Raw genomic sequence first — 27,797 nt, 5'->3', positions numbered from 1 at the left:
ATTGTACACAGGTTTTTGTAAAAATTCTTGGTGTTTATATGCGAAATTGATCACTTTGAGTATTTAACTGAATTTACCTTGTGAGTTATAATATTGTCACTTTACACTATTGTTGATATTATGTGTTTATAATTTGGATAATCGAAAAGTTATCAGTATATCCTTTTATAGCACTTTTTAACACTTTTATAAGTATATACACTGAGATAACACTATCACTTATTATTTGGTCTATCCTGAGTATTTCAATATAATTTTTTTATTGATTCTATTAACTTTTACTTTGTAAACATTTAAAATTACGTGGAGTTAATGTTACTCGTGACACTAGCGCCCTCTCTCCTGTAGCAGTAACGCAGTTGTAAAACAATAACCTATTTGAAGTTAGTACTTAAATGAATACACATACATAGGATATCAAAATGACCTCATAATTGTTACTAATTATTACATATGTTGCATGAAACAAAATAATAAATATCTAGAAAACTCACCGTATGTCGCCGGTAACTCAGTGGCGTCACAATAAATACACGCGCTACTCTCCAGGACTCTCATCCGAAAGACTTGGTCATTTTATCCATCCCGCTCTCCTTCCTGCACTCTGATACAAATACACAGCCATTCAAACGATCTTAGGTGTAAGAAAGTGAAAAAAAGTTTATTTATGATTGAATTTCCTATGGTAACCTAGTGTAGGTGTATTTTTGCTTAGGCTTGGGGACTCGGCCAAGAATATTAATTGAACCATAATATGTTGTTGTAAAATCATTCTTATTACCGTGAAGTGAAGTTTAAGTAGTTTAACTAATGACATATTCGTGATAATATTCAAAAACATTGCTTTCATTATAATATTTTACACACGTTGTGCTTGTTTCAAATGACTCGCTCCGAGGGACAGACAGTTTTTATATGAAAAACAATTGCGTTACCAAAAACAACAACAGAGTTACCGTAATTTGTAAATAAATAAAGTATTTTTCTTAAATTTATAATATTTTATGTGACCGGTGTCTTATTTGATTGCTACAGACGGTAGCTTTATTCCTGAACTTCATTATTTAATTTTTTTAAAAAACTTTCTTTGTAGGGGACCGATAATTGTACCCAAAATAAAATAATGGCCAATACACAAAGGTAATATTCGAGAGAGCCAGGTGCAGGTACTAACACACTCACAGAGAATAGAATAGAATGTAAGTAACTTGGCCTCTATTTTTTCCCACTGCTGAGCAAAGGCCTCCCCACACATTCCGGTTCATGGCCACCTATAGGGTCATCCACGGGTCATCCTATCAAAAATATACATGGCAAGTAGATACTAACTACTAAAATGCCAAAACTGTAAATAGGTATTTATACAAGTACTTTATCTACTGCACTAGGTAATGGGAATGAGTTACAGAGAATAATAAAGGTAAAATTAAGACTCATTTCTACATTATGCAGGGCAAATAAAAAGGGGGGGTTATGGCTGATAGAAAAAGGTGGGGTGGTGCTATTCCGCCAGTTTAATAGCTTACGTGCATACTGCATTCCCGCCGTCCCATGATTGGTTTTTTAAACACCGCCATGAGGTGAAATTACCTGTGTAATGACCAGAAACGCAAATGGTACCGTAAAAAGTTGAATGCTTAAAAATAAGCTCAGAAAAAGTATCTAGAGGTTTGAGGTGAGATGGTGATGGTTATTATATTTATAACGTCTAGATTACTGTATATTTTGATATGATTTTAATTATCTGTCTGTTAGTTAATACAAAAAATCTGTACTTTACTCTAATAGGTACTTATATTCTTTTTAATCAGAATCTACAGTCCTACACTGTAATGCGATCCGATAGATAGATAAGTAGATAAATTGTTATACTTTACACAATATGTACACAGGTTACACGAAAAGATTATTTTAGGCAATGTAAAACCCACGACATAAAAAAACAGACAAAAATATGTTAAGATTTAAGATAGACAAGCGACATGTGTATTTATCATAAAAATAATCACACCACTGATATTCTGCCAGGACTGACTTGGTGAGTGGGAAATAACTTGAAATAAGCTTCTACCAAACACATATATAATTGTATTGTGTTTTTTATGATTAATAAATATAGAAACTGAAAATAAAACAATTTTTTTTTTTAAGTAAATATGTACTCAGGTATTTTAAAAGTTGGTAGTGGTGGAGCTCAGAATGGATTTATTTACGTAAATAATACGTAATAAGTAAATCCATGTTTATAGCGAAGCATCCATAGCTAGCTTCAGTGATTGTAAGTGCTTTGTGAGTTCCAGTTGCTGTTTCGGTAACAGTCATATTTAGGCCTCTGACTAGGCTTTATGACTCATAAAGCCTAGTCAGAGGCCTTCAGTTCAGGCATCTTGAAAACATCTGACATTTGGGTTGCCCACTAACTCTCTCAGCACAAGCTTGCTTGTGTTAGGGTTTGGTTTTCACCAACCCGCACTAAACCTGGGGTGGCATAGGCCTTCCTTTAGTTGAAAGAGATCCGTGCCCCAGTAATATTCAAAAATAATTCAAAAGCAAAATTTACAACATTTTCCTATCTGTTCTTGAGTTTTAGGAAGACAAGCAAACACCAATTTATATTTTTTATTAAAGATGTAAAGAAGATTATAATGAATGCTGTCATAAAATAGTGATGAAGACATCTGGAGCCTTACCTACTGGAATTCCACCACAAATATTCATAGTTCATTATGATAAGACACTGCTACTAGCCTCTCCTCGAAAACAAAACTATAGCCTTCCTCGTCATGGAACAATTTAAACTATGGTTACCTAATTATTTAAATCTGTACCTACATGGTTAGCATTGTTGTCTGAAATAAGTTTAGTAGTCCCACGTCCCAACCCAAGTTATATATGTTTGGAATACTTCGTTATTTATTTCAAATTGTAGACGATGACGAAAATTAGAGTATTTACATTACCTGTAAACATTGTAAGGATAAAGCTGTATATAATCACATAAATTTCAATTTATTAGAATTTAAAAAAACTTTGTTTTGATTTGAACTTTTGTTATTGTTATGACTTTTTGACATTGACCATAGAGAAAATAATTGACATTGACATTTGGTTGTTTTTTTAAAGTAAAAGTGTATTGTGCACAGGACTTCAAACTCAAATGCTTTTATTCATCGTATACCGTTCAAAAAAGGTATATTTGTGGAAGAAGAATAGAGGCACGGAACATACTACTTCTCTAACGAGCAGAACGGAGGCAAGATAAGTCAATCACTTTAACAACAATTTATGATCTTACAAACTCGTGCTTGACGGGCCGAATATCAAAAACTCAATCCTGAAATGTTTTTTTAGTTTGGCAACACTTTTAAATTAGGCGGGAGAAGTAAACGGAAATGAGCCGTTTTCCTTGACAGTTGTCAGTTGAGCTTTTGGGTAAGCCGATAGATGGCGTGAAAACGCAGTTTACCAACTGTCAAAAATTACATAGAGAGCAAAGAGTACTAAACTCAGAATAAGAACTCACTAGTTGTGATTAAATGTCGGGTGGTAGCGCTAACTCTACAGTATCAAGGGAGGAGGAGCAGATAGCTCAACTACAACTCAATTAATACAGGAGAAACACAAGGAAACTGAGAAAACTTGAAAATAACGGCTGTACCACAATCGCACTGAACGCTGAAGCAACAGTGACATCGACATCATAGAGAAAATAATACTACAATTCTACCTACCTACGTCACTTTCACATTTCGTTAGCCTCACAGAATAACATATTGTGATCTGAGTGTGTTCTGAGGGTTTGAAAGTTGGTACAACCCCAGACAACGCCATCTATTTCTCCAAAAAGGAACTTTCGACGCCTCATTATGCTCTACTTCCGGAATTCCGGAAATTGATTAAGAATGATTCAGGCTCAGTTTCACATTTGAGTAAATCTACCTAAGCATGAACTTAAGACCTTCTCAATGACAGTTCAGCCAATCACAGCGCTGCATTCCATACTCAAACTCTACTTATCTTGACATTCTCAAATGTGAAACTGACAATAAGAAATTTAATAATAAAAAATATTTATTTCTCATTTCTCATAAGAACTAATTTATAATTCACTTAAAATGAGAAAAACTATTGACTAATTAAAATTTATTGATGAAAAATACTCTACTGTCTGTCTTTGTCGTAGTATCGTATGGCATGGTGTTAAGGGGAAGATAAAATACAAGAAGTGAGTAAGTTTTATTTTTTATTTTATTTATAAGAATTAGGCATATAAATAATTTACAATTTTGTATATTCATTTTATAAATGTAGGTATGTTTTATGTTAATAAGAGATAGAACAAACAAATAACATCTAATTTGTGCTCGTTATAATAGAGTTTGGGAGAGGATATTTTATACCAACTTACATCTAACATGGTATAAATAAATAATATGAGTATATTTAGTTATAATGATAATAATATTGATATTGATACTGACTGATAGTAGATATATTTCTTGATTTAAATATAACAAGTAATAATAAACTGACAGCAGATATATTTCTTGATTAAATACTTATAATAATAAAATTAGGTAAGTATGCAGTAGGTATCCCCTATTGTATATTTGACTAGTCATCATATTTTTACCTGAATTAATTACATACTAACTTTCTTTAAATCTTATTAAATTTATAATTGAAAAACTAAAACAAGTACCTACTGAATCTGTTGAAGTGATACCGATTAGTTAGATCGGTTTATTTTTACACAAGTTCAAAACTTTAATACTACGTATTTAATTAAAATAAATAATTAAAAACTAATAAAATTAGGTACTTCAAAAATGATATTAAATGTTTAATCGTCCCCAGTGAAATTGGAGGTTATGCCTATTTTTTTATTTATTCATACATTGTGATTTGTGATTGAAAGAAGTGTTATGGCGGCGGGTTAAAAAAATTATCGTTAAACCTAGGCTGCTTCGCTATGCTCAAATTATTCCTTTCTTCATATTCACAATTGGTCAATCAGAAAAATTTAAGTAAGTGCTTAAGTAATGTAAAGTAGGCATATTACTTATACAAATCGGAATTACACAACAAATACACACAATAAATAAATAATAATCATAGAATAACGAGTAAGTACTACTGTACTTGTTATGCTCCTCTTCTTAAAATACATAGAGAAGTGATACAAAATACAAGGGACAAAATGGGTAAATTTAATATCTTGAAAGAATCATAGAAATAGAAAGAGATAAAGCCAAGTAAATTTTATTACAATACCTATGTCTGGTTGTACACATCACATGTTCGACAAAACACATTAAACCATGATGTCATCGAAATTGCCACAGTTCTCCGGATATTATTACCGCATCGCTTTGATCACCATACAGTTAGATTATAATGAAATAAGCTTTTGGCATCGCATCGGTAGATTTATGCGTAGGCAGTAGCGCCATAATGCTACTATACCTATTAGTTTTAATACTTATATGTAAATATAATGGTGGTAGGTAATTAAATAGGGGCTATAGAAGATGTATAAAAGTAATACTTACCTATATTTTTAAATTTATAAATATTTAGGTAAGTATAATAACATACCTATACCATTATGTTTTTTAAACTGTGTCTACCAATAGGTTTAACTACAGATACTAACTGAAATAATAAGTAATAAACATAATATTATGTAAAATTTGGTGATTGTACTACAAATTGTAGACCTTGAGAGGCTATCGTAGATAACTGGCTCTAAGCCAGATTTTATTTTCCTTAGGTATGTAACGTATGTAAGTACGGGGCATCTTGTAAATTACACACAATGTTAACAGATTTATAATATTCCAAATATTCGCTGTCGAATAGTAAGTACAATTCAGTCAGCCCCTGTTACTAAATTCTATTCTCAGAGCTCTCAAATGACTGGGTGTTCTGCTAATAAACATATTATAACTATGAGTAAATAATTACGTTTCCTAACACTGACAAGAATTCAAAATTGGCAACACTTATTTTATCACATCCACAAGACAAGGCACGACATCGGAAGACAATAAAAATAGTTTACGACTATGAGTAAACAGTACGATTCAGCCACTCATCTAATGAGAATGTTGCGTACTCGCCACCTGATGACTTTCCTTTGAACGACTCTATCATTGATTTCAGGCGGACAGAGCACATAATGAAATCGTCAAACTGCACATAGCCACCAGTGCTATATCTATGGGCAAATACGTTAAGGGTCCGCGCATTGATAGTGTACCCAGCAGCATGGAATGCATCTCTCAGGCTGTAGGTGGGGATCGCACCACGACCGTCGGTATCGTATAATTTGAATACCGCTCGCCACTTCCGTAGATCAACCCATAAAGTTTTAAATTCTTCAAACCCAAGACCACCGGAGTTATCTTTATCCAACATGGCTACCATGCTTCGACATGTGTCCTTCGAGAATTCCTGGCCGTTCAGCTGATCTCTCATGGCATAATCCAGGATTTCTTTTAATTCCTGCCAATCAACTTCTCCGTCGTCTCCAGCGAGACGATTGAAGAACTGTCGCACCGGATCTGCTGGTTCTGGGTCAGGCTCTTCTACTACTTTCTCCTTTTCTTCATCTTCTTCCATTTCACCGACTACTTCATCATTTTCAGCCAAGTTACTACATTTTTCAGAGAATACTCGCACAAGAAATTCGCCTTCCTCGTTTGGTTCAAACGTCGAAGGAACTATGACGTACTGACCAGGTTCAAACTTAAATCTTGCTGTTACTTCTCTTAAATTAATGAACGCTGGTGATCGGCCCACAGAAGAATTATATTTGAAGAAATTAACGTCTAAAGGTTTCGGTACACGTCCATATTCAGGAAGTTTATAGATAGCAAATCCAATAGTCAGGCATTCTAGGCCTTGGTGTCTCTGAGCCCTTCGGTTCTTTTGGAGGAGAGCTACAATTACTGTGCACTTATTATCGTCATCATCTTCATCGACATCTGTTAGAGTGATAGTATACTGTGGATTACGCCAAAATGATTCTAAGTAATTTCTACACCCACCAGCGGTCACACCTCTCACCCATTCTCCTTCAAATACTGACGTTTGCCATTTCTTATTGCAGCCTTCTGGACAATCCTCCATATCCAGGGAGTCTGGTTGTAAATTACATATCTCAACTCTGTCAAAATTATTAACAAAGTCTTTGAATGACATCCAAAATTCTCCGTCGGAATCAAAAGTTAGTCCTAGCTCTTCTCGTTCAGGTTCAGGTATGTATCGCCACTCTGGTGACTTGTCACTCCATGCACCATTCCACTCTGCTTCGTTGCCCCACGGATTCCGCATACGTATCAGTGGAATCTTACCGGTTCTACCCGGAGTTTGGATATCAACATACTTTATACGTGTAATTGAGTAGGCGTGACCACGAATTAAGCCTGCTGGTGTTTCAGCTTCAAGAACATTGGGATCAGGTTCAATACTACACGCTATCAGAGAATTTCTTTCATAGGCTTTTAATAATATTTTATAAAAATTTTGAGGCAAATCTTTCATGTCATACATTTCTGTAACCCCGCCAGTAAAGTCCTCCATCGCTTCTCCAGTGGAGCCACCTTTCAAAGCCTCATACGATCCGTGGAGTTTAGCGTAAGCTTTCTCTAAAAGAGCGCTCCAGAACTCATTTTTCTCGGGAGATCGAAGAAACAACAATTTACCACGGTAGGTTGGTAAACGGTCGTCAATCACAACATCTACCCACTGGCCGTACTGCCAGAATCTAAAATGAAATATACCAGCGTAATTTTCTTCAAAATTTTGATCATCAGGTACCACCTCAAAAAATAATTTTCTATGCATGGTAAGATTAGCAACCGCTGCTAAAACCCAACAATCGCCCAGCTCACCCTGCTGCACATCGAACCTGCTATATCCTTCAACAAACATCTGAGGATCCTCGCAAATTTCGCCAGGTCTCAACCACGTAACTGGTCTGTCCAGTGGCTCTCTGTAGTACAGGCTGCGGTTTGTCGGGGGAAATTCAGGATCTTCAAATAATCGACCATCTGCGAGACATTCATCCCTTAGTTCTTTGAAATCTTGATATGTCTTAGGTGTAGACGGTGATGGTGCTGCCCCGAGAACTTTGTAGTTTTTCAAACATGGTAAGAATTTCTCTTCTACTTTCTTCTTTTCGATCACCTCACACACAATGTCCCCTAAGGCTTTAGTCCCATATTGGACTAATGCTTCACGTCCTTGATTTATTAATTGTCTCCCTACCCCTTTTAATAGGGAACCAAAATCAAAACCACCACTCTGACCAGCCATGGCACACTAGTTAATACACTATTGTAAAAATTCACAAATTTAGTAGTTTTCCTGGCGCACTTAAACAATTCTTTTGAGTCTTTCAAACGGCAGCGGCACTTCAATTAGTCTCAATCAGCAAGGTCACGTAACATTGTCCAGCGATACAATCACCAGGCACGAACGTATGATAGCGGTCTGGGCTGTCTGAAAGGAAGAAATAATATATGGTTAACTATAACATTGCTGAAAACATAACTATCTAATCAATTAGTAGGTAAGTACCTACATAATTACTGTTAAACAGGAGTGGTATAGGGCGTGGACTCCCAAAGGATGTGAGTTATCTACTACTAGGTACTTGTAACATAATGAGCAATAAACCATACATGCACCAAGGGTATCATTCATAACTAAGTGAAGGCTGCTTAGGCTCTACGCTCTACCACTCCTTTTTAATAACTTACTAACGTTTTTATGCGTAAAGGTAGGTATAGTAGGTTTATGTTTTTATTATGTAGAGACCCATAATCTTCCTATCCTGCCCAGAAAACTCTTGTCAATATTGTATCATGTAACTAGATACCTACAGATAGATAGGTACCAAAGCCATAGACGGCCAATAGAGTCGCTCGACCTTGCCGTTTGATTGATTAGCACCGTGCGGCCTGCTGTCAGTTTTTGTTTTGTTTATTACAGCAAATGGTAGGAACTTAGTAGTTAACAACTTACTAGTCTCGTACTAATGCTAATATTTAAAAAAATATGTAGGTAACTGAAGGACATCTAATACTCTGCTGTGTTATTCAGTACCTATCGTTATTCGTTATCCTTTTAAAATAAGAACATGAACACATTAATATACGACCCTGCCTAGGTATTCTCTACACGTTTAATTCTATTTAATTACAAATAATTACCTATGTAAGTATTTACGCCTAACACGTATAATTTAAACATGATGAGTAAGTCAAGAATCAGAATCATCGCTCGCAGACTTCTTTGTCTTACTATAGGTAGGTATCAGTTAGTAAATATAACCAATAAAATCAACGAAATACTATAGTAAGTAAACTTATGTATTTTAGTTTATCTCTGTAGGTATTTAATTAATGAATAAATAAGACATGCATGGAAATGAGACCCTCTTAACTCCCACGCCCACGATCATTGTTCAAAACTTTATCGGCGTAGGTAACTAATTATTTTTACCTTCTTGTTTTGTGCGACCCCTTAAATGGTATAATTGTTTGATGGCGATTTTATTTAGATTAAGTAATAGTAGTCTTACTACCTACCTGTTGATGTTACCTATAAGAACAACATTAAGTACCTACTTTGTTAAGTAAATAAAAACTTTTAACTTTTGTATAAAATCACGATAACTCTAACAACCAAGCACAGCGAACGCGAACTGACTGAGGATCTTCTAAGAAGCCGCACCGAAATAAACTCGAGAGGAAAATGAACTGGATTGCTATAAACAAAACTTACCAAACAAAAATAAACCACAAATCAACAGTGACTTTAGAATAAACACAAAAAACACTCGTCCGCCCGCCAAGGATACCGATTGGCGACTGACTGTAATCGTCGTGGAACTAGTTGATATGGACTGGTTTTAAGTATGTCTTTTTGGCTAAAGGTAAACCTCACAACATGTCCAAAATCAGATAAGGAAATTCGGGGTGTAATATTTTTCCAGTTCACGGCCTACTATTTTTAAACGTCATGGCAATGACGCATGCGAGAAGGCGCCGCCGCGCAAGCCGCCGCGCTATTGCGTTCCGTTCTATTCCAGCACTTCTTTCACTGTATTGTTAGTAACACCATCGACCGACTATAGATAGGTACCAAGGAAACAAATCTTTATAAAATAATGAACCTGTTACCTAAAAATAAATATATTTTTTGCATTAATATCAACTGCCAAAAAAATAAATAAATAAACTTTATTACCGTTCTACTTACATGATTTCGTGTAAGGGAATGCAACGATTTTTTTTTTTAACTCAGAATAAGAATAATAACGGCCTCTCTTTGTAAAACCTATAAAAATATATTTATGTTCTGTAAATTCTGCGGTTTGCTAGACCGGGACCTTAACTATACCAAAGTTTTTTACCTCCATTTACCATTACCACCATGAATCAATAAGTACTTACCTGATCTGAGTTCAGTACCTACCTACCCAACCCATGCTCAAATTAGGCCAGGCGCGGATCCACCCTTATGGGCAAGGTGGGCATGCCCATCACCTAAATGGCTTGCCATATCAAACCACGGGATTTTATAATTTAGTTATTTTATCAAATGGCTTTTTTCATAGTTATGATGAGATGATTTCCTCGAAAGCCATAAAATTTTCTGCCATGTCTTCAAGAGTCTGTGTTACAGTTTACGGCCAAAGTCACTATATTTACGTATGGACACAACGAGACTAGTTTGATCTCGATAAGTCAATTTTTTTGTTTGGAAAGACGCCCAGAATTTCAGTTTCTTTTTTATTTCTCCAATTTTGACCCCCCGGAGTTCGTTTGTGGAAAAAACAATAACAACATTATACGATTATGTAAATTTGTTGGGGTATTAACGATTTATAGGTAGGATCCTTCACATAATTATAATTCAAAAACTAGCGGCCCTTCTTTTAAATGATGGCTGGAATATGGCTGAAAAAACAGAATTTAAAAAAACCTTTTTCCTATCTAAAAATAATGTTAGCCATAAGGAGCAGGAAATATATACCTAGTTGAAATTTTTCACGTTTTACGTAGGTATACTATGTGAAGAATCCTAAAGAATATAAGTATTTAAAAAAACCGGCCAAGAGCGTGTCGGACACGCGCATGAAATGGTTCCGTAGCCCTAAGAGACCCATCATTTATTATTTTCTTAGTTTTTTTTTGTGTCAAGCGTGACACAAAAAAAAATTATACATTATCATTTAGTTAGGGCAACTGCACGTCATAATTAAGTTGGTTGAGTTGTATAAAAATAACTATGTATGATACAGAGTCCGCAATAGTTTTCGTTGAAAGTACTTACTAGGAGGTTAGAGGTGTATACTACTGTATACAGCAATTTTTTTTCAGAATGATTGTAATAGTATTTCAAAAGTTAAAGGCTTCGCTCTAATTTTCACTTTGTATTAATATACCTCGAGACTGGGGGGTTATTCGATCCACATGGTATTAAGGCATAATTTTTGTTGTATTTAAATAAACCTTTTTAACGATACCCTACACGATGGGGTAAGTCGATTTTTTTCTCTAATTATCTTTTCGCTGTATGGGAAGGGCAATTTTTTTTTATTATTTTTCGATAATTATCAATGTATATCTCTCGACCAATTTTTGTGGCAATCGGTGCAGAAACGGCGGAGAACGAGCCAGGGCAGACGGACAGACCTGACGAAACTATAAGGACTTCTACTCGACTACGGAACCCTAACATTTTTTACAATGTGTTGTTTTTCGAACCCGACAAACTTTAAGGGTGTATTCTACGAGTGATTTCATCGAGAAAACACCCCCCCCCCCCAAATGTGGGCTCAAATCTCAATATTCTAGACATATAGTAAATATGCCTTAAATTAGTAAGTAACTAGTCTTAATTCCTGATTGCTTCGCTTCGTTTAAAAAAGTTTTCTCTTGGGAATTCCGCAATAAAAAGTAGCCTGATATTAAGTTCAGGATGTTAGTTATCTACATCGGTTTTCTCGTAAAAGATTTACACACATCCATCCAAAGTTATACATATAAAATGGTTAAAATAAAAAGGTTTTATAAAAAATGCCTTTTTTTAATAGTAGATATCTTAAAAACTATTTTAATCATAAATATCCTTCCACCCTAAGATTGTCTTGAAAAAATCGCTTTAAGCGATAAGGCCGCCATTTTTGTACATAAGTGTTAGTATTTAAGTTTTGTAAGTTTATTTCATGTGTTTGTGCAAATAAAGAATATTCTATCTATCTATTTTGACTATAAAGTCAGCCATATTTAAATGCGAATTTGGTCTAGTTGTTTACGTTGTATTGTAATTTTTGCCTTAACACAGAGTTTTGTCTGTAAAAATTTTCAAAAACTTTAAGTAGGTATGTTTTACAGTTTTGAATTAAGCATTTGAAAAAATTGCACTGTGCACACCATACTATTATCACTACAACAACAAAAAAAAAACAGCTGTCAGTGCCTCAAGGCGAGGCAAAATCAGTTTTTTGGACTTGCCCATCACCTATTTTGAGGTCTGGATCCGCGCCTGAATTAGGCAGAAGTATTATGTAAGTACTTACTTCTTACCTAAGAATGTCATACATTAGGTAATTATAGCCAAACCAGGAATATAAAAACCCTGTATTAAGAGCGCCACATTCGCGTTGAGGACTGCAACACTAAGTATAGTCATACCAATGTGAATTGGCCATGCTCAAATTTATAATAGTATTTTTTTTTATGATTTATTTTGAAAAGAGTGTCAGTAGTTCAGTGAGAGGATATATTCTAACTAACTAACTATTAACTATACTAACTAAATATTCAACCGATTTGATATGTAGGTATTCATATGATATATTTCAGATGTCTCGGATTCGCTTGATGAGTCGCTTTCACTGCCACCAAGATTAATAATAAATTTTTCAATTTCTGTTTCAATTATTGTAATGTAGAACAGTTAATAAAAACTACAGTAATAGCTTAAAATTTGCCAATTCATTTGCTCATACTATACTATATACCTACAAGTCATTTTGACAATAGCATCAGTTATGTTATCAAGAGAAATATAGTCCAATCCCACGGACTTTTACTCCGACAAATACTTATGTATGTGGTAAATTAGTTTCCTTTCACGGCTATGGATAGTTTTCGGCATTTAGAAACACAAAAAACTCTCAAAAGCTATAATAAACACTACGCATTGACAGCACCACAGTTTGACAGCAATAGACAAATGACATTTTTGAGTTTATGACACTTTGTGATACCCGTGCAAGAAAAAAGTTCTATTGCTTTTCCGCAATATGGCGAGGGTTTTTATATTCCTGGTTTGGCTATACTTATGTACCTACTCTATTTACACTAAGCTTTTATTATAGAATCAATGAGGATTTCTGATTTAAAATATAATAACTTATGTAAGTAATTATTGTAAATAAAATTATGAAAACTGAACTAAAAGATAAAATTTTACAAATTCAAAGTATTCGCCTCAAACTTAGTCTAACTAGTCAAAGATGCCGCCTCGTATCGTTCCTGGCTCGAAAGTGCCCAACAAGCCAGCCGCATTACCGCGCTGTATCGCCAACGAAATGCGCTGAACCAGGAACGACCCAGAGCGAGCATCATGACCTTTCTCCTTCAGGCGCTTGCCAAGCTCTCTGATGAAGCATAAAGCCTCTGTTCCCCAGGAACCTGCTGCTTCGACAGCAAAGGGCAAAAAGCTGTAAGAGGCTTTCAAATTAGAGTACTTTAAATTACTTTACGCAATAGTTTTCGTTGAAAGTACTTACTAGGAGGTTAGAGGTGTATACTACTGTATACAGCAATTTTTTTTCAGAATGATTGTAATAGTATTTCAAAAGTTAAAGGCTTCGCTCTAATTTTCACTTTGTATTAATATACCTCGAGACTGGGGGGTTATTCGATCCACATGGTGCCCAACAAGCCAGCCGCATTACCGCGCTGTATCGCCAACGAAATGCGCTGAACCAGGAACGACCCAGAGCGAGCATCATGACCTTTCTCCTTCAGGCGCTTGCCAAGCTCTCTGATGAAGCATAAAGCCTCTGTTCCCCAGGAACCTGCTGCTTCGACAGCAAAGGGCAAAAAGCTGTAAGAGGCTTTCAAATTAGAGTACTTTAAATGCTTTGCCCCTGCAGCTGTCTCGGCAGCAGCTCCTCCAGCACGAATTGTGTTGCCGAGATGAGCGGCGGCATAGGTACTTACACATGTGGCGTCCCAAACCACCTACTCTATTAATATTCACTAACCTACCAACTTACATGCGTCACGGGAAAAAGATCAACTAGAGATTCTACCAACTCGACGGGATTTCCTAATCGGCAGGGCATCATACTAAAATGATTAAGTAGTTAATTCAACACCCACGCCCGCCCCACGCAGGGGAGTTAGTCCGTATGCTGAATACGAGTACTTTACCTACCTGTGTGGTAGTCAGGTTACTTACGTTTAATTTTAACTTAGATAGGTATAGGACACAACTAAGTAAATAGTTAAGTACGTAATCTGAGATCTAGCTTAAATGTAGGTAGTATTATATAAGGTATACATGTCTGGCGGACAGTACCTAGTTACTTACACAATAAAGGCAGTTAAGTACCTACCTACTTTCAAAAAATGCATTTTAAAATAGCTTGTAAAAAGTATGAAAATAACCGCCAGGTGGAAGCCTGGTAGCTTAATTCTATCTCGGTTCCGTCATAAGAAAAGCAGCAGTCTAGAGATCATTCGAGTCAACGAACGGCCATCATAGAGCTCTCTATTTTGGTTAGTAGGCAGGTAGGTAGTTACATACCTACGCGACGTTTACGTTAAATTACGTCAGCGTGAAAAATTCTCGGGCATGCGGGGCGGCTACTAAGATGAAGTTAGTTGTTCGGTGCGTAGGTGTTCATGTTGAATCTAGACTGGGTGTGTCTGGCGCAGGTCTACATAATGCAAGCCAAGCCACGTCATTTGAACTCTTGTAATGTTTGTTTATCTTTCACTTTACAGTAAGATCCTAGGATAAGCAGGAAACAAAGTGAAACATCAGTCATAAAAAGCAAATATATTTTATATTCATTTTATCAAAGATAAGAACATCAACAGTATCTTAAAATATGTATAATATAATTGTGCAAATACATAACATTGTCGTCTTTGTATAAATTACTTAAACTAACTTTTAGGCATTATATATTGGCTGGAAGCGAAATGAAAGTAAGGTATATACTGATATTAAATTACAGGACCTATATTTCTATATTGTTATTAGGACAAAAGCCTTTTTTGAACTAGCGCTAAAACCTGATGCAACTACAGACAGATAGATAACGAGTAATTAGTTGTGATGTCATGGCTTTGTTTGTGCAAAACATTCTTCAAAGCTATTCATTGCAGTAGGCTACATGTACAAGTCAGGAAGCGTTCATCACAGATCAAATATTTATTCTTTCCGGTCTAGCTTAAACTAATACAATTGTATAATTAATCACTGAATATAGTTACTCATAATTATTCAATATTAAGGTAGGTAGGTATGTGTAGGTATATGAATTATATTTAAGGCCATTATTTATCTATACTTCATACAAATGCATAGGACTTAATGTAAAATTGAATGAAGGATTTGACTCAGAAATCCATGTGAGATTCATATTAATTTATTCGTGTACTTATTAGTTCTTCCAACCAGAAAAAGTATTTAAAAGTCGGATATTCACTCGAATATATGTAGTACATAACATACTTTTACACTAAGTCAATTCGAGAATTTTCGAGATACTTAGCAGTTTTTCAACATTATTATTAAATTACATAGATTACACATCGAGGACATACGAATTCTAATTTAGTTAATGACACGCTGACGTAACATTTAATTAGCAGTTTTTATGGGCGGGGCGGCGGCGGTCTCTACTCTGCCTATTAGCCTTACCCTGGCCACGCCATGTATCTATGGTTACAATCACCTCCTTACATTTTAGCTGACACTCAGTAGTTTGGTATTCTAATTGCACTGAGATAACTTTGTGACACAATGTATTTTATTTTTTTACTTTAAATTAACTGCGCCTTTGTTCATTGTCGTCATTTCCTTTGCAGCATGACAGCAGGATGCAAACAGCTCCCGCCAAACAGCACAAGATCTGTTGTATGTTAGTTTCTCCCGCCCCTGTTGGCTCTTCACCTTTCATCCTATCACCATCATGCGGTCCTGGGCCGGCAGGGTAGCCTGGGCCACCAGGGTATGGTCCTGATCCGCCATATGGATCTGGTCCACTAGGGTAGGGACCAGGGCCGGGATATGGCCCAGGGCCACTTGGGTATGGACCTGGTCCACTAGGGTAAGGGCCAGGCCCACCTGGGTATGGGTCTGGTGCAGGTGCACTTGGAATGGTGGGATAAAGGTTCCCTCCTCCACCCCCATATGGACCATCTGGGCCTCCATAATTACCACCAGGGTTAGGTAAGGAGTCTATCACATTAGAGTCTCCTGGTGCATCATCATTTGCTGCCATGTTATTAGTTTTTTCGGAGAACACTCGTAAAAGGAACTCTCCCTCTTCATTGGGCTCAAATGTTGATGGAACTACAACATAACGGCCAGGATCTAATTTAAATCTAGCACTGACTTCTCTCAAGTTTATAAATGCATCAGAACGGGCAACAGAGGAGTTGTATTTGAAAAAGTTCATGTCAAGATGGTTAACAGGCCCTCCATCTTGAACTTTATAGATTGCAAATCCTATGGTCAAGCACTCCAGTCCCTGGTGTCTCTGTGCTCTTCTATTCTTCTGCATGAGGGCCACAATCACTGTACACTTGTTCTCATCATCACCTTCATCAACATCTGTCAATGTGAGAGTGTATTGTGGGTTTCTCCAGAAAGAATCCAAATAGTTTCTGCAACCCCCTGCTGACACTCCTCTCACCCACTCCCCTTCATACACAGACATCTCCCACTTCTTGGTGCAACCTTCTGGACATTCTTCTGGGTCCAAAGAATCAGGGTTCAAGTTACAAATCTCCACTCTATCAAAATGATTCACAAAATCTTTGAATGACATCCAAAATTCACCATCATCATCAAATGTGAGACCAAGTTCTTCTTTTTCAGAATCAGGTATGTACCTCCATTCTGGTGATTTGTCACTCCATGGCCCATTCCACTCGGCCTCATTACCCCAGGGGTTTCTTAGCCGCAGCAGGGGGATCTTCCCAGCTCTACCTGGGGTCTCAATGTCTACATACTTGACCCTTGTTATAGAATATGCATGACCACGAATGAGACCAACAGGTGTTTCAGCCTCCAGAACATTGGGGTCAGGCTCAATGCTGCATCCCATAAGTGAGTTACGCTCATAAGCTTTCATCAAGATTGTGTAGAAATTTTGAGGTAGTTCCTTAATATCATACATTTCAGTAACACCACCAGTGAAGTCTTCCATAGCTTCACATGTTGATCCTCCCTTGAGTGCCTCATATGAGCCATGCAGCTTAGCATATGCTTTCTCCAATAATGCACTCCAGAATTCATTTTTTTCAGAGGAACTGAGGAAGACCAGTTTGCCATGGTATGTTGGTAGGCGATCATCAATGACAACATCCACCCAGCGGCCATATTGCCAAAATCGGAAGTGAAACACTCCTGCATAGTCTTCATCAAAGCTTTGGTCATCGGGAACCACTTGGAAGAACAATTTCTTGTACATAGTGAGGTTGGCGACGGCGGCCAGCAGCCAGCAGTCGCCCAGCTCTCCCTGCTGCACATCAAAGCGGCTGTAACCTTCAACAAACAACTGGGGATCTTCACAAATCTCACTAGGCCTCAACCAAGTAATGGGGCGGTCCAGCCTCTCCTTGTAGTACAAGCTGCGGTCGATCGCAGGAAACTCCGGGTCTTCAAACAGCCTTCCTTCACTTAAGCAGCGTGATCTAATTTCCTTGAAGTCTTGGTAAGTGGCAGGCCCAAAAGATGCCTTACTCTCTCCGATAACTTTGTAATGCTCGATGTTAGGAAGGACGCGCCTCTGGTCCGCCTCCTTCTTTTGGAACACTTCATTGATGATGTTCCCTAAAGCTTGGGCACCGTACTGGAATAATGCATCACGTCCTTGATTGAATAATTGCTGGCCTATTCCCTGGAGTTGGAATCCGCCACCATTTTGCCCAGCCATGACGATGTGGCTTGTAAATTCACTTTGTCACTAATAAAACACTAATTCCACCCAGTTATTTTTTACATTCTTCAAGAGAAAAATAATTAATTTGGACGGAAAACATTCGTGATGATGACACTATTGTTCACAGACACAGTTACAAAATCATATGTCAATGATGTCATACGAAATACGAACATACGAACAAGGAAGGAGGAAGAATACACACAGACTAAGTTATACAGATATAAAATGTCAAAGAATGACAAGAGAGATTGTATTTGTTTACATCATACTTGTCAAGAATCAAGAATTTACAGTGGATTAATTTGTTTTGTTATCTTTATTCAGTACATAAATATTCACGATAAATATTTACATAGGCGTACATGTAACGTAACTACCGCAGAGCATTGACACAAGTCAGTGGAGAGTGGTCCGGTTCCGCTTACATTGTAAACTTTGGACCATAGTTCAAAGTCCGTGGTTTATTACGGAGAAAGTTTACACTTGTTGCAAAAGTATACGAATAAGTTTGTGACGATGGATTTCGACTACAAGCAAGGTCCAGTGAGTGACGAAGAGCTGCGGGAGGTCATCCCGGACTTGCCGGCCGGTCGGCTGGATGAATACCGGAAGAAGGCCACATTTGACTGGCGCCGAATGAAACTCTCCTACGATACTCTAAATGCCATTAAACTTAAGGTAATAGTAACAGAATTACACTGTATTGACTGATGATGATTATGACACTATGATACATTTAGGGAGTGATATTTTTTCAAATACTACAAAAGTTAGTTTAAAAAGTTGTATTTTTTTTAAGAATACTGTATATCTAGTTCTTAATACAGTCTGTTGCCGCATTTCGGGTAACCTTGGTTATTATATTGTTATTATTAACTTTTTCACTGTGGAGAGGCCCAGCATATGACCAGGTGTTTTTAACATTATATATACTGAACATTAACCAACTTAAGCACTGAGAAGCTGTACATCTAAAATTGCAATCTTGCATTAATATTTATATGTATTGTATTTGTTCAACAGCAAGAGATATGGAAGTTTATGGCAGAGCACCCATTTTTCAAACACACAGCGGAGACCCCGAGCCTGGACGAGACCCGCCACATCACCATCAAGCGCATGTATGCCATGTACAATGAGCAGTTTGCTGGAGTTGAGAAGGTAAAAATGTATTTCTGTAAAAATGTTGGGCACATTTTATGACATCCCAGTTTCCAGCATTAGAATTTTATTTCACTCTAATATAAAATTGTATGAGTAGTAAAGCCCTTCCTTGCTACCACATTGCATTATAGCTTCATCTAATTTCATTGTGGTAACCAACTTTCAGATTGCGCAAGATCCTAGCCTGTTTCAGGCAGAAACAGAAGCAATGTTCATGTTTGACCCATCCCTAGCTGTCAAGATCTCACTTACATTCCGCATGTTTACCAACGTAATACGAGGCAGTGGCAGAGACCACCATTACCCAATCATTGAGGCCGCAGAAAAAGGCGAGATTGGAGGTTGTTTTGCCCTGACTGAGGTGGCACATGGCTCTAATGCTAAAGGCATGAGAACTACAGCTACGTATGATGTGGAGAGACGCCAGTTTGTGCTACATAGTGCTGATTTCGAGGCTGCTAAATGCTGGGTGGGAGCTTTGGGTCAGTTTGTATATTTACATTAATAATAAATCTACTACATATATGGGTCTACATTATTCCACTCTTAAACAAAGTTAGCATATGCTCACTATTGAGTTAAGACAATCAGTGCAGTACCACCTTCTTGCTCTCTTTTATTCTTTTTCGAACAGATTCAGTCGTCATTTAATAACTCACAATTACCCCCCACAGGTCAGTGTGCCACTCACGCAATAGTATATGCGATGCTGATCTCCAAGGGACAGAACCACGGCCTACACACTTTCGTAGTACCCATCAGGGACCCTCAGACCCTGATACCGTACGCAGGAGTCACTGTAGGAGACCTGGGAGAGAAGATTGGACTTAATGGTGTTGATAATGGGTATGTTTTGCTTTGTCAATAGCTTGGGGATGATTTTGAAGTTTTATATGTCAAGCTACCTGAGTGCCTGTCTCAGCTATTGCAACATCCAGGCTTGCTGCTCCAGTTTTCTCGGAAGCTAGGCTGGCTGAGCTGAAATCAAATGTACAAAGGTTCCACACGAGAGAGCCACATACAGGAACTTCGCACCCTCTCAGAATAGAATATAATAGAATAATGGTAGCTACATCATCATGGGCCAACCATTATCCTGCTCAAATTACTATCCTTAGCCTCACAGCAATGATTGTAAGTAGATATCGTTTTTAAGGCAGTGTCTTTCTGCTACATAAGCAGGAAAAGGCGAAAATAAATTATCTTCTTATATTATGAAGTATTTATTCGATATTTGATAAACACTAAATATACCCATATTGTAATAAAAGAGTGTTTATCAAGTAGCATAAAGTATAAAAATAAGTGCTCCAATTAACCATACAGGGTCAAAGTGCACATGCAACAATGTGCTATTTTTAATTATACATGCTGTGTTTATTACATATTTTTTGTATAATTTATCCTTCTGATTAGTCAGTTAGTCAATAATATTAAAAGGGGATAATAACACCGCTTATTTGTTGGTACTAGTCGGTTTCATGTATCATAATAGGAGTAGGTACCTATGGTCTATCAATAATGTAAATAATGTAAATAATGTAATGTGGTCAATGATTAACCAGACCTCTAGGTATCTGCTCCAGTATCCCTTTAAATGGTCAGAACTTTATTGGTCTGGTTTAAATCAGTTCTAAAGAAGTTTCTTTACAATATCACTGAATGTGTTTTTTTAAATATTTCAGTTTCGTAATGTTCAATAACTACCGTTTGCCAAAGGAGGCAGCTCTGGACAAGATGGGAGGCGTTGATGATAATGGGGATTATAAAACTCCGTTCAGGGACCCTAACAAGAGATTTGGAGCCGCCTTAGGAATCTTATCAGGTCTGTCTTTCGTTCATTTCCACAAAAATATTCAATCTATTTTTTGCTTGACTCCTGTGATGTCAGATATCGATGTAATCCGCCTTGTATCAATATTTGCGACAATATATTACTATTATCAAGATTAGATTATGTAGACCCCTTAATCCTATTATGATTACAAACTTACATGACTTTATATCAAAAACACCGTTGATATATTGTATTTATTATCTATGTATGTTTATATTTCAGGAGGGCGAGTCCATATCACGACGATATCTACGAATTATTTGCAAAAAGCGATAGTTATCGCGATAAGGTACTCTGCTACAAGGAAGCAATTCGGTCCTGAGAATGCCAAGGAAGAAACAGCAGTTTTGGAGTACCAGCAACAGGTAGGAAATACATCTGTACTGATGTGATAGTACGGGAGCCGTTTTGCCGTTTTAGAAAGATAAAACTTTATTTGACAATGACAGCTTATACTTAATTATACACCATAATAAGATACAAAAATATTTCATTTACATAAAACCTACCTATAAAGAAGTAATGAATAAATTTGCTGTCCGCCAAAAAGGCGTCCACTCAGCTATTGCAGCGCCCTTGGCCACAGCCAAGGACACCGCGCTGGTCTTTCAGTGGAGGCCTCTTTAGTAGTGACGCACAATAACATTAAATAAACAAAAACAAAAAAAAAACGAAAGACTAACAAACACAAGGGAAACAAAGTGAATTAGTGCGCGAGCGACGACATTGAGGCGGAGCGCGTTCGCCCTGAAACCCGTTTTCAGGCAAGAACGGGACACCCAGCCGACCACACGCGTCGCGCGCACAATGCACTTAGGGTACACATCTAGAATCTAGATGTGTACCCTGTTTCCTCACGGTATTTTCCATCATCGTAAGAGTACGTGGTACTTAAATTCCTAATTTACTTAAATTTCTTATTTTTTTACAAATCATTTCTACATGAATTCGAACCCACGGCCTACGAATGATAGCCGAGATCTTATCCATTACGCAAACACGACTATTTCACCCACGACTCGATAATCGCTTGGTTGTAATAAATATTCTTATTGTCTTCCAGCAAATCCGGCTGCTCCCTTACCTGGCGGCGGCGTTCGCGCAGCGGATATTCTGCAACTGGTTCAGCAAGAGCCACGTGCTCATCACCATCAAGAACATGATGGGTAAGTTTATAACACACGCACATAAAGAATTAATGTGAAAATGGCGGCTGGACTTACGTTATGGCGATTATAATATTGTTTCTTTTTTTACCTTATTTCTCCACCAATCAAGGGTTAACTGGAAGAAATTGATTTCTGGCAATAAGCCCGCCTTTGTGTACTTACTATTTTAAACTTTATACTTTCAACTCAACTGTTTTTTTTGTGTACAATAAAGTGTAAATAAATGAATCTTTACTCCCCAGGTGTAGACGACAACTCGGCCATGCGCGGCATAGAGGTCCACGCTCTCTCTTCGGCCGCGAAGCCGATCTGCGGCTGGACGGCGCGCGACGGCATCCAGAACTGCCGCGAGTGTTGCGGCGGGCACGGCTACTTGAAGGGTAGGTCTCTGGGCGGGTAGGCAGAAGTGCGTTTAGGGTTTCTGTGTGCCAACCGTCCTTATGTAAAATAAAGGGGGCATACTAAACTTGTTGTTGTGGCTCGATTCTAAGGGATATTTTGACATGGTTGCATTCAATATATGATTATATCTGTTTCTAATGAAACAACTGGTACCTACATAGGGATTCGATACGAGTGAGTCGAGAACAGTGGTTTATTAAAAACTATGATATTACTGTCGGAGGAAAAGTAATTTATCGTGTAAAACATAATTATAGAAAATGGCAGACTAATATTTTTTTATCAAATGCCCAACACACAAACAAACGCCATGTATCGACAAACCACCTCAACTGCAATAAACAAAATGTACATAAAGATGTTTACACAGCATAGCTCGTTTTGGACACCATGCATTTTTATTAAAACATACATAACCCTACTTCCAGCGGCCTGCCTCGGAGACCTTCGCAACGACAACGACGCCAACTGCACATACGAAGGAGAGAACTCCCTCCTTCTTCAGCAGACGAGCAACTGGCTTCTCTCCCTCTGGCAGAAGAGACAGGAGCCAGGCGCGCTGGACTACCCACTAGGGTCTGTCAAGTTCTTGGAGAATGCTGATGAGTTGCTAAGGAAGAAATGTCCGTGGAGCAAAGAAGAGGACTTTGCTAAGGCTGATAGTAAGTATTTTATTGTACGTTAAGTTATACTTTGTAAATTATGCATGAGTTACCAGGCATAAGAATCTGTTAATTAAACTGACTCATGATATAAATATTTTAGAAACTATGCTGAGTTTAATCTTATGGCTGATGTCGGCTATCAGTGTAAGTTTGTTGGTGTAGGTGTTGGGAGGGCGTCCCATGACACGCTTTCCTGTAGTCGATAACTCTTTTAACTTAGCGATAGCATCTGTAGATACAGAAACTGTTGCGGTCTGTCATATTATTGACGCTATGCTCACGGTTTTGATCAGCTAAATCTCACTGAAAACTGTTCTCTTGTTACGTCCTTTTGTAATTAATATTTGTCTATTAACATTTTTCAGATCTTATTCAAATGTACAACTGGCTGACCGCATTCACTCTGAAGCAAACGTATGAGAAAGTGGCCGAGTTGAAGAAGGCCGGTAAAAGCAACTTTGATGCCAAGAACCAGTCGCAGTCTTACAATGCAGTCACACTGTCTGTGGTTTATGGAGAGGTAATATTTTTTGTTAAGTACTTATTTATGGCAATATAGTTAAAACGTAAGTAAATAAGATGGACACACAAATAATATATATCTTTTAACAACAAAAGTGCCCATATAATAATGATACATCTTGATAATAAGAATTTAATACTACATAGGTACCAATAGTACCTAAAAAGGCGGCGAACGAAACCAACACATTTTATCATGTCTACTGCAGGAGCAGGAGGCATTATACATATACATTCAAATGGCCTTATCGGTAAAACAGGCCCTCGTTAATCTATTTTAACAGTTATTACACCCTATAACGTAGCTAAAATACCTACCGTATTCTAGCTATTCCTATACTATAGTGATTTGCCTGTTGATCATGACTATTGATGAATGTTAACCACTGCCCGTTTCTTCCAGAACTTCATTCTGAGTCACTTCTACAAGACGGCGATGGAGTTCGAAGACGCGGCGTGCAGAGAGGTGCTGCTGATGTTAGCTTCGCTTTACGGCGCATTTATGTTGGAGAAACATCTGGCCACGCTTTACATTGTGAGTAAACTGACTAGTCATTTAAAATCATAATCCTTAACAAAATACTTTGCCTGCTAAAAGGGGCTCACATGAGAACACACACAATGATGTGAAATTCCACAAAACTTTCTACATCTTATCATGAGCAATGAAAAAGTTCCAGTGACATAATATGTAACGGCTATGGCAGGTGTAACTTTTTAATTGCTTGCGAGTGTTAAATAACCACCTGAATGACTCTATTTCGGCTTACAATACCATTCTATCCAATACCAATGTATCTTAATGCAACCTGTAAATTCAAACCCCAGTTTCATATTCTATGCTCTATTATATCCGGTAGTAACTATTGAAGGTCACATAACATTTAAGCGTAACGTAAACGTAAAACCTTTCTTTTCTTTTGTCGCGAGCTCGCGAACACCGGTTGACAGAAGAAAAGCAAGGCGATCCGTTTACGATACGCTTAGATGTGCTGTCTATGTCATAACTACATACCCCCATCCCCCACCCCAGGGCGGCTACTTCACCGGCACCACCGGCCTCCACCTCCGCGCCGCTATCCTCTCCCTGTGCAGCCGAGTGGCGCCGCTGTCCGTGAGTCTGTGCGACTCGCTCGCGCCGCCCGACGCGCTGCTGCGCTCCGTACTGGGGCAGAGCGATGCCGAGGTGAGTTATAATATACAATAATACACTAGCCCCCTTATTCATAGAAAAGTTACAAAACGTTTTTACTAATAAACTGTTTTGTCCCTCTCTGTCAAAGAACAAATTGATCTTTGTCGGAGAGGGACAAAACAGTTTATTAGTTAAAACGTTCTGTTACTTCTCTATGAATAAGGGGGTAGAGATTTAGAGACAAACATCATTATAGACAACAATAGTAGACGAGAGATAAGACACAAAAAGTCTCCCGGGTATGTTAAATTTATTTATTTATTTATTTAATTCTTTATTGCACAAATATATAATAAATGCACAAAAGGTGGGCTTAATGCTAAGAGCATTTTCTACCAGCCAACCTACCTTAAATGTGTGAAGGCTGATAGAGAAATGGAAACCGCCGCAATGCAGCGATGCGATAACAAATAGAAACCGAGCGGCATAGAGTGCATCATTAAGGTCCAACATCGCAATCGTTTTGTATATGAAAATGCGGCCCGAAATATTGTGCGGTAGTTCATAGAAAATATACTGGAGCGATTTTTGGGATGCGGCCCGATTTGACCTACGTGTGCGAACCTTTAACGTCGCTCACCGCAACATCAAGTGGTAATAGTCTGTACTGTATAGTGCATGTGTGTGTGCCGTCCTCTCCCTGTGTAGCCGAGTGGCCCCGCTGTCCGTGAGTCTGTGCGACTCGCTCGCGCCGCCCGACGCTCCGTGCTGGGGCAGAGCGATGCCGAGGCAAGTTATTATAGACAACCAAACGAGACTTCCAAAAATCTCTAGGGTACATTAATGAGAGAATGCTGATAGAGAAGCAGCCGAGCAGCATAGAGTGCACCAAGTCGAAATTGTCTATTCTGTATGCGTATAGGCCTACTCCGGGTTTTTATCACATCACATAACGAGTTCACGATCCTCTTGCTCGACCCCCTTACTGCTGAGGCACACTTTAGGCCCAGTCCACGATTTGCAAAAAGTTTTATCTAATAAAAAGTGGCGCCTCTAGCGGAAACTATCATGAAACTGTTGCCATAACTGAAATAAAAAAGCGAACGTAGTTTATTTCGTTTTGTAAACTATAAAACTTTTACTTACCTAGACCAACTGGTAGGCATCCCAGTGTATCTAACGGCAATACAAATATTACTTACATACCCAATTTAAAAATTTGTATCTAACCCAATATTCTGTAATTTCCAGGCCTACAAGCACATTCAGAACAGTTTCCTGACGTACCCGGGCGCGCTCAGCCGCCCCAAGTGGTGGCGAGACGTCGTCTACTGGAAGAGCTATGTACCAGCCAAGTTGTAATGTCGATTGTAAACACACAGTGAATATAGAGATAACCCTGTATCACTTTTGACTGGGTTATACTTAGGCGTGCGAACAAACTATAAAATATTAAGCTATGTCGACACATGTACTTTCAGTCGACACACAATTTGAGGTATCTCTTTTGACTGGGTTATACTTTACGAATTTATTTCTGTGCCTTACAATGCATTTATTTTGTGACTTTACTTGTCTATCTATACTATCTTATAGATATATAATGTATTTTTTATGATATGAGAATGCACGGATCAAAATCTAAATTAATATCGCATTTAAGTTTATTTGAAATAATCCTTATACTTATTAATTAATTCGATAATCATGGCTCGAAACGTTTATATTTTAATCATACATTTAAGTAAAAAAAAAAAAATTCCACGCACTCACGCCTTGTACTAATGTACTCCCTTGCTGGGTAGGCAGAGGTGCATGGTTGCACCCACTTTTCGCCAGAGTGTTATGTTAGTCCCAATGTAATAGGGGGCGGGCCTATTGCCATTTTACGGGCACATCCAAGACCCGAGAACAAATATCTGTGTTTAAACAAATATCTGCCCCAGCCGGAAATCGAACCCGGGACCTTTACATTTACGTACATCCTTTACATACATTTAAGTAATTCATTGTTTTTGATACTCATAAAGTACCTGCACACTTTTGTGATCCATTGTGATATTGTTGATTGTTTCTGAACTATGTAGCATCAATATTATGCAATTATTACTTACCTCTTTCATTATATATATAGAATTTAAGTTGAACTGATTTTTATTATGGTGATGGAAGTAACAGTTGTTTGTTATAAACAATATGCACGGAACAAACATAGAACAACACACTTAAGAATAAGTGTAAGATGTACTATATTATTACATTTGTTATTGTTATAGAATATATTTTATTTTTGGATGTATATTTTACCGTATATTGTGACAATAAATTTTATATTTTATAAAGCCTAGTTTCATATTTAGATTAAGCTCCAATTTCACAATAGTCGGTTAAATCGTAACCAGGGAAAGTTTGATCAATTGTACGTCATCTCCATATAAAATTCTTGACAGATGTGTCAAAAGTCAACCATTCATACCTGGTTATGCTTTAACCGACAATGGAGAAATTGGCACTAAAGCTTCTACCAAAAAAATGCAATATGAACATAAATACCTAACGTTGTTTATGAAAAGATTTTATTTTAAATCAAATAGTATATTTTTCAACATACTCTCCTAGGACTACAACTTCCTGTAAATAATTAATCACCCTAATCTGAACTCGATTGTAAAACAATTTAGGTAGC

At 37.5% G+C, this 27,797-nt stretch overlaps 3 protein-coding genes across 6 annotated transcripts; 1 reads left to right on the top strand and 2 right to left on the bottom strand.

The window, feature by feature from the left end:
• Positions 1-4,230: 4,230 nt before the first annotated feature.
• LOC105380934 (calpain-B) lies at positions 4,231-10,037 on the bottom strand. 4 transcript variants are annotated; one of them, XM_011550546.3, is made up of 2 exons: positions 9,796-10,037; positions 4,231-8,508 (listed from the first exon to the last, which is right to left on the bottom strand). In XM_011550546.3, the coding sequence occupies exon 2, from the start codon at positions 8,320-8,322 to the stop codon at positions 6,067-6,069; it is 2,256 nt and encodes a 751-aa protein (XP_011548848.3). In that variant the 5' UTR covers positions 8,323-8,508; positions 9,796-10,037; the 3' UTR covers positions 4,231-6,066. The 4 variants fall into 4 exon arrangements, with proteins under 4 accessions (XP_011548848.3, XP_037973755.2, XP_048479470.1 ...); XM_038117827.2 differs by lacking the exon at positions 9,796-10,037 and adding an exon at positions 9,600-9,744; XM_048623513.1 differs by lacking the exon at positions 9,796-10,037 and adding an exon at positions 9,639-9,718.
• A 5,047-nt stretch (positions 10,038-15,084) lies between these two features.
• Positions 15,085-18,361, bottom strand: LOC105380933 (calpain-A). The gene has a single exon (XM_011550545.3). It carries the CDS (start codon positions 18,206-18,208, stop codon positions 16,094-16,096), a length of 2,115 nt encoding a protein of 704 aa, XP_011548847.3. The 5' UTR covers positions 18,209-18,361; the 3' UTR covers positions 15,085-16,093.
• A 101-nt stretch (positions 18,362-18,462) lies between these two features.
• Positions 18,463-26,560, top strand: LOC105380932 (peroxisomal acyl-coenzyme A oxidase 3). Its single transcript, XM_048623449.1, has 13 exons — positions 18,463-18,895; positions 19,241-19,378; positions 19,548-19,863; positions 20,056-20,227; positions 21,067-21,206; positions 21,441-21,583; positions 22,282-22,384; positions 22,630-22,767; positions 23,218-23,451; positions 23,820-23,974; positions 24,380-24,511; positions 25,010-25,162; positions 26,363-26,560. Exons 1-13 carry the CDS (start codon positions 18,734-18,736, stop codon positions 26,471-26,473), a joined length of 2,097 nt encoding a protein of 698 aa, XP_048479406.1. The 5' UTR covers positions 18,463-18,733; the 3' UTR covers positions 26,474-26,560.
• The last annotated feature ends 1,237 nt before the right edge of the window (positions 26,561-27,797 follow it).

The sequence above is a fragment of the Plutella xylostella genome, chromosome 10 (genome assembly GCF_932276165.1).
Source record: "Plutella xylostella chromosome 10, ilPluXylo3.1, whole genome shotgun sequence".
NCBI classification, from domain to species: Eukaryota; Metazoa; Arthropoda; class Insecta; order Lepidoptera; family Plutellidae; genus Plutella; species Plutella xylostella.
Note: the sequence above shows the minus strand (reverse complement) of the source record. Positions and strands in the feature narration are given on the sequence as shown.

Bases quoted from the DNA above. Each gene is read 5' to 3' on its own strand.
- LOC105380933 (XM_011550545.3), bottom strand. From the start codon at position 18,208: ATGGCTGGGCAAAATGGTGGCGGATTCCAACTCCAGGGAATAGGCCAG.
- LOC105380934 (XM_011550546.3), bottom strand. From the start codon at position 8,322: ATGGCTGGTCAGAGTGGTGGTTTTGATTTTGGTTCCCTATTAAAAGGG.
- LOC105380932 (XM_048623449.1), top strand. From the start codon at position 18,734: ATGGATTTCGACTACAAGCAAGGTCCAGTGAGTGACGAAGAGCTGCGG. The intron at 22,385-22,629 runs GTAAGTTTATAA...TTTACTCCCCAG, and splicing joins CACCATCAAGAACATGATGG to GTGTAGACGACAACTCGGCC. The intron at 23,975-24,379 runs GTAATATTTTTT...CGTTTCTTCCAG, and splicing joins TGTCTGTGGTTTATGGAGAG to AACTTCATTCTGAGTCACTT.